The sequence below is a fragment of the Orycteropus afer genome, unplaced genomic scaffold (assembly GCF_000298275.1).
Source record: "Orycteropus afer afer isolate SDZICR_OR568_19922 unplaced genomic scaffold, OryAfe1.0 scaffold00652, whole genome shotgun sequence".
Classification (NCBI taxonomy): Eukaryota; Metazoa; Chordata; class Mammalia; order Tubulidentata; family Orycteropodidae; genus Orycteropus; species Orycteropus afer.
The window spans coordinates 208,709-221,939 of record NW_006922239.1 but is presented as its reverse complement, the minus strand read 5'-3'; the positions used below and the strand labels follow the sequence as shown (position 1 = coordinate 221,939).

The 13,231-nt window shown below is 37.1% G+C and overlaps 1 protein-coding gene across 1 annotated transcript in view; it reads left to right on the top strand.

The window, feature by feature from the left end:
* The window catches only part of PDLIM5 (PDZ and LIM domain 5), a 427,072-nt gene that overhangs the window by 340,725 nt on the left and 73,116 nt on the right, over positions 1 to 13,231 (top strand). The window contains exon 12 of the mRNA XM_007956709.1: positions 10,336 to 10,510. Within this exon, the coding sequence (XP_007954900.1) occupies positions 10,336 to 10,510 (175 nt within the window). The remainder of the gene's footprint in view (positions 1 to 10,335; positions 10,511 to 13,231) is intronic.

Genomic DNA, 13,231 nt, shown 5'->3' with positions numbered 1-13,231 from the left:
TAATATATTACAATAAGAAGGTAAGTGTTCTATTAAATTAATAAGTATTATGTAGTCCAATTATGTTACATTTTTAATCTCCATTTAATAGTCTGTAAAGGTAACTTTTTTATTTCTTTGTAGTAATTTTAATTTCATATTTAGTAAGTCATAGGTTTGTTTGATTTTTACAAACTATTGCTTCTTAAAATACTAAAATATATCACTTTGACAAATATTTTAAAAACTAACAACTCAGTTTATTATGTGTCATTTTACTTCCTTGATTTGACAAGTTAATGTTATATACTGAGAACATATTCTAGTGTGCTGCCAAATATTCCTATTAATTACGTTTTTGTTTAATGATAATCTTATTTAATAAGATAATTTCTAATTCCTTATGTATCTTGTAACATTTTATGATACTGTATATTACATGTACAACATTAAAACAATACTATATAACCAAAACCAAACCCACTGCTGTTGAGTCAGATCCAACTCATAGTGACCTCTCCTTGGGTTTCGGAGCAGTATCACTATGGAAGTAGGTTGCACAATCTTCCTTCTGAGGAGTGGCTGGTGGGTTTGAACTGCCAGCTTTCTGGTTAGCAGTCAAATGCCTTCGGCACTATGCCACTAGAGCTTCTCAGTACTATATAAACCACTAATAATACAGTTATGTGGCCCATTTGTGCAAAAAATACTGGGGTAAACTTGATAGTCACCAGGTTAGGGCTTTGTAGTACTTTAGGGTTTATGCTTTAAATTAACAGTTAAAGACAGAAGTTCTCATTAACACTATTAGTTTGTAGAATAAGTTGTAGTCTTGAATTTCCTTGAACTTTGTGGTGCTAAAATGTATTTGATATAAAAGAAAAATAATTAACTGATTTTCAAACATAGCCCCAGTAGGGTAGAGAGTGGTCACAAAAGAAGCCAAATTTAATGAAAGTTGCTCAAGATTAAAGTTTAACCCTTTCAAGACCAAATGATTTTATGCTTAAATTTTTTTTGTAACTGTGTTCTCGGTGATGGAAGACATTTTGAATGAAATTAAAAAAAAAAAAAGTTTTGGAGGTAATAGTGATTTTTGTATACTTAGTGGGACACATATGTCCCAGGGAGTCTCTGTTGCTGGGGTTGGTGAGATATGGTCCTTTTCTTCAGATTCATGCAGTTATTCAGACCCCAGTGGATGGCAGTATCCACTAAAAGTACAATAGCAGCTTTCTACTAAATCCCAGAGGTGGAAAATAATATGTGAGCACTGTATGTCCCATGGGTCACGAATAGGTTTAAAGGAGAACTTGAGTAAAGTACTAAATAACTTCCTCCCGATGTTGTCTTTGTGATTCTTACTGACTCACTAATTATTCAGTTTGAATAAATGACTTATTTTTTTTGTGTGACTTAGATGCTTAGATTATGATGAAATGGGTCTAATGCAATACTCCTGCTTAAGGTCTAACTAAAACTTTAAAGGAAAACACTCTTTATTACAAATAAGGAGATTTGTCATTTTAAGCATCTATCTCTTAAAGGTATATATTGTTTTCTGCATAAGAGTTGATCATTTTTAATGATAGGTTCAATAAATTTACAGTATTTTGGCCACTGTTTTTATCTGTATGATAGTCCAGTTATCTAATAAACTATAAAGGTAGCAGAGTTCATTTTGTGCTGCCTCCCCTCTCCTAAGACCTCACCTTCTTACAACTCCCTCTCCTCGGTAAGCCAAGTGAGCAGAAACCAGTGGGTTGTTACTTGACTGCTGGAAGATTGCCCATTCTTGTGTTAGAGTACAGTTTGAGTGAGAAATTCAGTCTGAAGAAATGAAACATCACTTTACTCATACAGGAAATAATTGTGCCTTGGGAATGTTCAATACTTGCTAATTAACAGGGCTTGTGTAGCTTTGTGTACAGGCCAGTATGCTAGCAACACAGCAACAAAATGGAGGTGTGAGAATTTCTCTTATATCCAAAGTAGTTAAAAAGGGGCAGTAAATGAAGGCAAGGCTTTTCTTCCCAAGAAAGGAACATTGGTAGAACTTAGAGCTTTTACTGTGTGTTTAAGATAATCACATGTGTCATGTTTAAGAGTGGCCTATCATGCTAAATAAATCAGTTCTCCATGAACTTTTCCTTATGCCATTTTATAGTGACTGAGAAAGTTACTACATTCTTTTTTATTGCTAAAGATCTCAGTAACTCAGTACTTAAGGGTTCATGCTCAGACAATATGATAAAATAAAGGCACATGGTAAATGAAAGAGTTTGACTCTCTTTTGAGTTCTGATTTTCAGATCTTTCAGTTGGTAACTCTTCTATTATTTAAAATCCGGAATCAAATCTACATGTTAAAATCTCTATCGCTACAGCCCTTATTCAGGACAGTTGGTGGTTCAGTGGTAGAATTCTTCACCTTTAATGTGAGAAACCCAGGTTCGAGTTCCAGCCATTGCGTCTCATGCATTGCCACCACCCATCTGTCAGCAGTGGTTTGCATGTTGTTATGATACTAAACAGGTTCAGCAAAGCTTCTAGACTTAAGACAAAGTTGGAAGAAAGACATGGCTATCTAATTCTGAATGAAAGCCTGAGAAAACTCAGTGGATCACCACAATCCAATCCACAGCTGATCACAGGGATGGCCAGGCAGCATTTTGTTCTATTGTGCATGGGGTCACCGTGAGTCAAGCTGCCAACACAGTGGCAGATAACAACAGTCTTCTTTAAAAAGGCGAACTGTTAAGTGACTTGGAACTTTTTCTCTTTCATTTAATTGATCAAATATTAATTTTTCACTTTCTATTTGTGAGTGAGTTTTTTGGTGGTGGATACAAAGAAACACACAGTTTGTCCCCATTTTTTACGAGTTTTTAATTTATTTAAGGTGGAAAAGATACTGCAGAACATTGGTGATAGCAAATAAACTATATAGGCAGGAGAGAACACTTTAGGCTAGGGTGGTCAGATAATTGGAGAAGAAAATGGAACTTCTATGAGCCTTGAGAAATGGGAAAGCTATGACTAATGATGGAGAAAGAATCATTTTGTTGACTGAAGATCATAGAAGTAGGGACTGATAGGGCATTTCAATGGACAATGAGTAGGTTACAGCATAGTTTTTAAAAGGGCACATAACTTGGGAGCCTGACATCCTGGATTCAGGCCTTGAGGCAGTTTCTTAACTTCTCTTTGCCTCAAATATCTGATAAAATAATAATCACTTCAAATAGAGATTAAATATAGTAAAGTCTTAAATAAGTGTAATACACAGTGATGATGATGATAGTGATATGAGGGATCATGAATGGATAGACGTGAGCTCACTAAGAGACTGAACTGTTAGGATTACATGTAGTTTGCAGTAAGGATTATAGAAGCTTTATAACTAGGGACATATGATCAAAGTAGTGTTTTTGGAAAAATAATATAGCAGAGTAGATTAAAAAAGTAACTTGTAGCAGAGAGACTGGTTAAGAGGCTATTTTAATAGTCTAGGCTTGAGGAATTTAAGACCAGAACTCAACTGATAGAGAGTGGGTTTGAATTAAGAAGAAAGGACAGACTTGAGAAACATTTATTATGAAACAATTATTAGGGCCTCAGGACTGACCATCATGGACATGGGAGGCAGAATACCATGCCTGGCTAAGTGGAAGAATTCAAACATATAGGAGCTCTTAGGAAGAGCTCGTAATGTGTACAAGAAAGGAATTCCACTTTAGCTGTCTTGAGTTTAAAGGCAGTAGGAGGATCTGGCATTGAAAATGTACTTGGAAATGCATAGCTGATACTAAGAGAAATCAGATCTGCATGCAGAAATTGAGGACTCACACAGGTAAGAGTTGTGCTTTGTGAGTAAATGAGGTGACAGGGACAAGAGCATATAAAGTGAATATTATTTTTCAGTCCCGTTAGTATAAGAGAATACATTTGTATAAGAGAATGGAAACCTGTTCCTACTCTAGTTGGACTTACTTGAAACATGGACAATAATAGAGTGCCCTCACCTGTAAAGTGCCATTTCACAGATGGATTGCTAGTCAGAGAACTTAGGAGATGTGCTAAATGTTTATAAGTGCTAAGATTGCGGGATCTGTAATTGCACACCATTGCAAACAGACTTTATGCTGGTGGAGAATTATTTTTTCAGTTACTGAAATTATTGTTACCCAATTCTAACCATATCTTTAATATGGATACTATCACATGTTTATTCATATATAAACTCTGTTAATTTGTGCTATTTATATGCTTTTCTTAAGTTGTTCCTTTTCCACCTTTTTAAATGTGTGCCCTTTATCTTCCATTAGACTTTAATTTCCTGTGCATAAGTAGCAGGCCTTTCTTGGTCTGAATCACAGTTTTCATATTTGTTCATGTACTGATTGATTCCAGTTTATTCATTTATTCATTTTAGATACTGCATTCATTGCTAGGGTAATAAGTTATAATTCCTGTCCCCGAGGAGCTGACAGTCTAATTGGGGAAGAAAAGACAGAAATATGTAATAGAAGCAATAATAAGGCATTCACAGAAAATTATGGGGACATAGAAGAGAAACATTTAATCTGGATGATGTGGAGGTGGCAAAGCAAATGGAAGAAATGATGAGATCAAAGAGCTGAAGAGAGAATTTCAAAGAGTAGCTCGAGCGGACAAAGCCAATTACTATAATGAAATGTGCAAAGACCTGGAGTTAGAAAACCAAAAAGGAAGAACATGCTCAGAATTTCTCAAGCTGAAAGAACTGAGGAAAAAATTTAAGTCTTGACATGCAATATTAAAAGAGTCTATAGGCAAAATATTGAATGATGCAGAAAGCATCGAAAGAAGATGGAAGGAATACACAGAGTCACTATACCAAAAAGAAATGGTTGATGTTCATCCATTTCAGGAGGTGGCATATGATCACAAACCAATCAATGGTACTGAAGGAAGAAGTCAAAGCTGCACTGAAGGAATTGGTGAACAAGGCTCCAGGAATTCACAGAATACCCATTAAGATATTTCAACAAATGGATGCCCACTGGACGGACTCACTCGGTTATGCCAAGAGATTTGGAAGACAGCTGCCTGGCCAACTAACTGGAAGAGATCCATATTTGTACCCATTCCAAAGAAAGGTGATTCCACAGAATATGGAAATTATTGAACAATATAATTAATATCACATGCAAATAAAATCTTACTGAAGATAATTCAAAAACAGTTGCAGCAGTATATTACAGAGAGCTTCCAGAAATGCATGCTGGATTCAGAAGAGGACGTGAAATAAGGGATATCATTGCTGATGTCAGATGAATTTTAGCTGAAAGCAAGAATACCAGAAAGATGTTTACTTAACGTTTTATTGACTATGCAAAACCATTCGATTGTGTGGATCATAAGAAATTATGGATAACTTTGAGAAAAATGGGAATTCCAGAGCACTTAATTGTACTCGTGAGGAACCTGAACATAGATCAAGAAGCTGTCATTTGACCATAACTAGGTGATACTGCATGGTTCAAAATCAAGAAGAGAGTGTGTCAAGGTTGTATCCTTTCACCATACTTACTCAACTTGTATGCTGAGCAGATAATCTGCAAAGCTGGATTATATGAAGAAGAACAGAGCATGTGGATTGGAGGAAAGCTCATTAACAACCTGCGATATGCAACTTTGCTTGCTGAAACAAACAACTTTGCTTGCTGAAAGTGAGGATGAGTTGAAGCACTTACTGATGAAGATTAAAGACTGCAGTCTGCAGTATGGATTACATCTCAATATAAAGAAAACAAAAATGCTCACAACTGGTCCAATAAATGGTTTCACAATAAATGGAGAGAAGATTGAAGTTGTCAAGGACTTTGTATTACTTGGTTCTATAATCAACACCAATGCAAGCAGCAGTCAAGACATCAGACAATGTATTGTATTGGGCAAATCTGCTGCAAAAGACCTCTTTCAAGTGCTGAAGAGCAAAGATGTCTCCTTGAAGACTAAGGGGCGCCTAACCCAAACCATAGTATTCTCAATCACCTCTTATGCACATGAGAATTGGACAGTGAATAAGTAAGACTGAAGAAGAGTTAATGCTTTTGAATTGTGATGGTGGAGAAGAATGCTAAGAGTACCATGGTCTGCTAAAATGACCAACAGATCTGTCCTGGAAGAAGTGCAGCCAGAATGCTTCTTGGAAGTGAGAATGGCAGCCTTCGTCTCACCTACTTTGGTCATGTTGTCAGAAGGAAACATTCCCTGGAGAGGGATATCATGCTTGGTAAAGTGGAGGGCCAGTGAGGAAGGGGAAGGCCCTCAACGAGATGGATTGACATAGTGGCTGCAATGATGAGCTCAGGTATAACAAGGATCATGAGCCTGGGAGAGGACTGGGAAGTGTTTTATTCTGCTGTGCATTGGGTCACTTTGAGTTGGAGATGACTTGATGGCACCTAACAACAACATGTGGAGGTGGCAGTGAGAAGAGATAGTTCAAGGAGGATTTTTGGAGGGCTTGACTTCTATGTTGAACCTTAAATAATAGGTGGTGGTTATCAGCTAAGTAGGAAGAAGGAGTAAAAAATGACATTTCTGGCAGTGATTGCAATCTATGCATAGACCCATTCACAAAAAAAAATAACGCAGTTTGGTGTTGTGTAACATAAAGTGGAAGGCAGAAAGTGTTGAAAGATGAAGTTAGGGGGCAGGCCAAGACAATTGAAGAACTTGTTTGCAGAGCTTAGAAGCATGGCCTACAATCAGTGGTCAGAGAAAAAGGACATCCTTGAAATACTTTAAGCAGAATTGTGTTTGGGTCAGAGTTGTGATTGACCATGGGGAGAATGATATAAAGGGGCAAGACTTTTGGGTGGCTAGTTCAAGTGGGAGACAGTGAGAACCTGAACTAGGACAGATTATTAGGAATAGAGGAGTGAAAAAATTCAAGAACTATTTGTGATATAAAATCTGCAGGACCTATAGTTATTATCAAAGAGGGTAATAAGGGAGAGAAAGGATCAACAATGATACTTAGGCAGCTACTGGCTGTGATTGGGTGATTTATTGCATAGCTTACTTACAGAATACAGGAAGAAAGAGAATATAGTGAGTTCATTTTTATTTTTGTTTTCTTCAGTACATTGAGGGTTTTTGTTTGTTTTGAGAATCATTCACTGATCTAGGGTTACTAGCCTGTAACTCTAGTAATGAATATTCTACCAACAGATAACTTTTGAGCCATCTGCATCTACATTATTTCTCTCTCTCTCTCTCTCTTTGTTATTTAAATATACGTTTACTTATTTTTAGCTTTTTATAAGATTTGGGTGAAATTTTACAAAGCAGATTGCTTTTGCATTCAGCAGTTCATACATAGTTTGTTTCATGATACTGGTTACATTCCGTGCAGTGTAACAGCTCACCTCCCACTTCATCACTGTGGTTACCCTTTCCCTGTGTCCTTCTTGCCTATGCATTCCTGCCTCCCTAGTTTCTCCCTGTGCAAATGCTGCCCTTCTGATTTCCCATGGTTGATTATTCTAAGGAGTGCATCTCCCTGGTATAAGTGTTCAGCTCGTAAGCTTGTCTGTTATTTGGTCTAGAGTTAAGCCACGGGAAGGAGTTCACTTCCAAACTTGAAAGGTGACTTGGGGCCATAGTCTTAGTGGGTTCACCAGTCTCTGTTGGACCAGTAAGCCTGGTCTTTTTTTATGATTTTAAGTTTTGTTCCAGATGTTTCTCCTATTCTATCAAAGATCTCTAATTTGATCCCTTTCCAAGTGGTTGGATTGGTTAGCCAGGCACCATCTAGTTCTTTTGGTCCCAGGGTCATATAGGCAAAGGTTCTCATGCTTTGGACTAATTGTTTCCATGCATCTTTGATTTTCTTCACTCTTTGCTTCAGATAAGGAGAGACCAATACATGCCACTTAGATAGCCACTTGCAAACTTTTAAGACCCCAGTAGCTACTCATCAGAGTAAAATGTAGAACAGTATTTTTTTAATACCATGTTGTGCCAGTTGAGCTTGAGGTCCCCCATGATCATCCACTCCAGCCCACAGGCCCAATGACTCACTCCCTCAAGGTGCTTATTTGTGGCTAAGAAGTTATCCTAACTTCTTATGTTTAAAGAACATCTTACGGTTATGTTTATCCTAACTTCTCCTGTTATGTTTAAACTGCATATGGACATTTTTATAGCACATACAAATACATATGTTGGAGTATCATCTGCCAAACCTATGTATGTTGTGGGTATGTTTGCCTGTCCATACCTAATGTTCTTACTTGTCTCCCTATGTATCCACCTGTAGATTAGTGTTTACCGTACTGATAATGCAGTATTGTGTATGCAGTAGTATATGTCTTTATTATTTGTACCTCTTTTGCACCTCTCCATGTCTTCCTTTTCCTTAGTGATATTGTGCTAGTCACACACTTTGGTTATATTGCTTTTCCCTACACCTATATCAAACTTTTCTCTTAATTATCCATCTATTTTCCCTCCCTTCTCCTCCCCTCCATCCCTGGTAACCAAGAAAGAACATTTCCTTCCCTGTGTAAACTTTACCTTGACTTTTTACAATAATGGACTCATACACTATTTGTCCTTCTGTGATTGATTTATTACACTCAGCATAATGTCCTCCAAGTTCATACATTTTATGAGATGATTTACTGATTTATTGTTCTTTAATGTTGCGTAGAATTACATTTTATGTATGTACCGTAGTTTGGTTACCCATTCATCTGTTGATGGGCACTTATGTTGTTTCCATGTCTTTGCTATTGTAAATAGTGCGGCAGTGAACATAAACTAAAAAAAACCAAACTCACTGTCATTGAGTTGGTTCCAATTCACAGTGACCCCTCTTTGGGTTTCTGAGGCGGTATCTGTATGGAAGTCAGTTGCCCAGTCTTTCTTCCGGGGAGTGGCTGGTGGATCTGAACCACCAGCCTTTTGGTTAGTAGTCAAATGCTTTAGGTACTACACCACCAGAGCTGTGCATGTATCTGTTCATGTCTTGGATCTCAACTCTTTAGGATATATTCCTACTCGTGGGATTGCTAGATCAAGTGGTATTTCTGTTTTCAATTTTTTAAGGAAACACCATGACATTTTCCACTGTGGTTGTACCATTTTACAGCCCCACCAGCAATGTATGAGAGTTCCAGTCTCTCCACATCCTCACCAGCATTTCTTGTTTTCTGTCTTGTTGAACTGTGCTATTATTCCAGGGGTGAAATGGTATCTCACTGTTTTGATTTGCATCTCTCTAATGGCTAATGATCATGAGCATTGCTTCATAATGCTTTTGGCCACCTGAATATCTTCTTTGGTGAAGTGTATTTTCATGTCTTCTGCCCATTTTTAAATTGAGTTGTTTGTCTTCTTGATTTTGAGGTGTTGGAGTTTTCTGTAAATTTTAGAGAGACGATTGTCAGATAAGTCATTGCCATTTTTTTTTTTCTCCAATCTGTAGATTCTCTTTTTACTCTTTTGGAGAAGTCTTTTGCTATACATAAGGATTTCATTTTTAGAAGGTCCCATCATTTAGTTTATTTTTTGCTGTTTGTGCATTTGGGTTATATTTGATAGTCTATTTATGCCATCAAATAGGGCCCCTAAGTTCACTGTTTTATCTTGGATGAACTTTATAGTTCTGGATTTTACATTTAGGTCTTTGATCCATCCTAAGTTCATTTTTGTGTATGGTGTGAGCTATGGATCTTGATTCGTTCTGCACATTGCCATTTTTAATGTGCCTATGATAGGCGCTCTGGTAGCATAGTGCCTGAGGCACTTGACTGCTAACCAGAAGGCTGGTGGTTCAAACCCACCAGCCACTCCTCGGAAGGAAGTTTGGGCAATCTACTTCCGTAGTGATACTGCTTCGGAAACCCAAGGAGGGGTCACTATGAGTCGGGGCCAACTCTATGGCACATAACAACAACAATAACATGATATATTTGGGACCAGGCAGTGTTTACTTCTGTTATATGTAGGGTAGCTGAGTCGGAGCCGACTTGATGGTACCTAACAATAACATCATGATGTATTTGGAGTTATAACTCCAATTAATGCTTATCAGAGATGTCTCGATGAGTAGAAATACTTTCTGCTTTCCTTGCAACACCCTTTGTGTACATCTGTCATAATTCTTTTCAGTGTATTGTAATCCTTTATTTCCTTTTTTATTCATCTCAGTAGCCACAACCCAATATTTAGTACATAAGCTTGCAATAAATATGAGCAAGGGAGTTCATGATTATTAGAAAAATTATTACTATTTGATTATTAGAGAAAAGCTTGTATTTAGCTTATTCTACTGATTTTCTTGTGTTTTAACTCCTAGCACCTTCCACTGGAAGAATCTCAAACAGTGCAGCTTCCTCAGGAGCAGTGGCATCAGCCAACTCAGCTGTGGGTCAACCCCAGCCAAGTGAACAGGATACTTTCGTGCAAAGAGCTGAGCACATTCCAGCAGGGAAACGAACTCCAATGTGTGCCCACTGTAACCAGGTTATCAGGTGGGTTATTTGTTTTTTTGACATTTTCTTAAAAGTACTTAATATCAATGTTGATTTTTTTAATATTTCAAAAGATTTGAAATTTTATTAGTGAAAATATTCTTGCCATGTTTCTATGTAAAGTATGTAAATACAAATATAGACAGTCTATTTAAAACTCAAAAGAACCTTGAATCATTTATCATACCCTCATTATTTTACAAATTATGAAAGTGAAGGGTTTGACTTAGATGAAAAATACCTAGATACTTAAATTAAATGACTTTGAGTCTTATATACAATGGAATATTACTTAGTCCTAAAGACCAATGAAATTCTGATATATACTTGAAAACTTTATACTACGTGAAAGTCAGACACAAAAGGATAAATATTGTATGATCCCACTTACAGGAAATATGTAGAACAGAAGTTTTAGAAATATATAGCACTGATGGTTGCACAACATTGTGAATGCAATTATATCACTGAATTGTACACTTAGTATGATTAAAATGGCAAACGTTCTGTTATATATATTTTACCACAAAATTTTTTTTGAAGAATATAAGTATAGTCCTGTATCTGTAAGAAAGAAAAAAAAGAGTGAGAGAGGGACATGTATTCTCAAAGAATTAAGAATGATGATATTTGGATGAAGGAGCTCTGGTAACTCAGTGGTTAAAGCATTTGGCTGCTAACCAAAAGGTTGGTAGTTCAAACCCATCAGCTGCTCCACTGGAGAAAGATGAGACAATAGGCTTCTGTAAAGATTTACAGCCTTGAAAACCCTATGGGGTAGTTCTACTCTGTCACATAGGGTCTCTATGCGTTGGAACTGACTCAGTGGCAGTGGGTGATATGTGGGTGGAGTTTCAGAAAGTATTTCTGATTGTCTGTAATGAACTCCTGTATTAGTGATGATTTTTCTTACTCAGTATTTTCAAGAGTTTTCAAAGCACTTTCAAATTTACCATTGTACTTGATTTGTACAACATTCAATAAATAGATACCACATATAGTATTATTCCTAATTACAAAGGAAAAAATATAAAAAGTTTACTGAATTGCCAAGTTCACATGAACATTAGACGCCAAACTTTGCATTAATTCTAGTTCATATCCCAAATCCGAGGTCTTCTTCCTCTGATCTGAATTATCACTGTTTCTCCAGATGTTACTGCAAATGCATCCTAATTCTATATTATGAATGTTTGTAATAATAATAATTATTTAAAAAAAAAAAAAAAAAAACATGTCATGAGCTATGTTTTGGTTACCTAGTGCCATTCTGACAAGAATGTACCACAAATGGGATGGCTTGAACAAGCAGGAGTTTATTCTTACAATTTGGAGGCTTTAAGTCCAAGTTCAAAGTGCCAGGCTCTAGGGGCTGGGTGAAAGCCCCTCAACCTTGGGGTTCAGTTCTGCTTCTTGCTCCCGGCCCACTGGAACTAGAGGCTTTTCTTCACTCAGACAGCTTCTGGCTGCTGAGACTGACAAACCCAAGGTAAAAAGTAAAAAGGCATAGTCCTGATGTTACCAAACCACATGGCAGGTCATTAATTTAAGTCCATTGAAAGTCCTAAGGTTGGCAAAGCATGGCAGGCTGCTGAACAGTGACATGGCTACATGCAGGATCCAAGCGTGCCATAAGCTAGAGACCATTCCCAAAGCTGTTTCTTACATTCAGGAAGCAGACCACACCTAAAGCAGCTACTCAGCTGTTTGTGGTGGGTCCTACCATGTAGTTGATTGCTATTCTTATCATGGGGAATAACTACCACCAGTTGCCCAGCCACTGAACCAGACCAAGCCAGGTTGACACACAAACATAACCACCACAAGGTACAATAGTCCTCCTTTATGCACAAGAGATGTGTTCCAAGACCCTCAGTGGATGCCTGAAACCATGGATAGTACTGAACCCTACGTATACTATGTTTTTCTTATACATATGTTCCTATGATAAATTTAATTTACAAATTAGGCACAGTAAGAGATTAACAATGACTTGAAATAAAATAGTACAATTATTAAGTTACTTGAACACAAACACTGACACTGAGACAATTGGTCTGGTAAACTCAGTAACTCAGCTACTAAGTGACTAATGGGCAGCTATCATATACAACATGGATACACTGGATAAGAGTTTGATTCATGTCCCAGGTGGGACAACGTAAGATTTCACCACACTACTCTGAACGATGCACAATTTAAAACTTAGGAATTGTTTGCTTTCATTTAGTATTTTTGAGCCGTGGTTGACTGTGGATAACTGAAAGGACAGAAAGTGAAACCTCAGTAAGGGGACTACTGTATAGGCACAAATGATGATTGCCAGGATCCCACCAAAAAGACATTGTTACCTATTTGTGATGAGTTGTCTTGTTGGCAGTAACAAATTATTTTTATTTTCTTTATTTATCCTGTTCTTGTTCATTTGTTTTTTTATTTATCTTGTTTTGAAATAACTGAAACAGTGGCTACTTTAAAGTTGACTAAGGTTAAGAATTGGCATTTTCCCCTCCTCTGTTATATAATTATTGTTTAGGATTGTGTTTGTAGGTAATACTTAAAATAGAGATCGAGAATCCTCAATTTAGGAGGATCCGGCAAGGTGGCAGACTAGGCAGAAAGATTGCACAGACCCTCTTCAACAAAGAAAAGGGAAACCAATTAACACAGACACAGAAGATAATCCTGGACCCCTGAGCCTTGAAGGGAAGGATATACAAA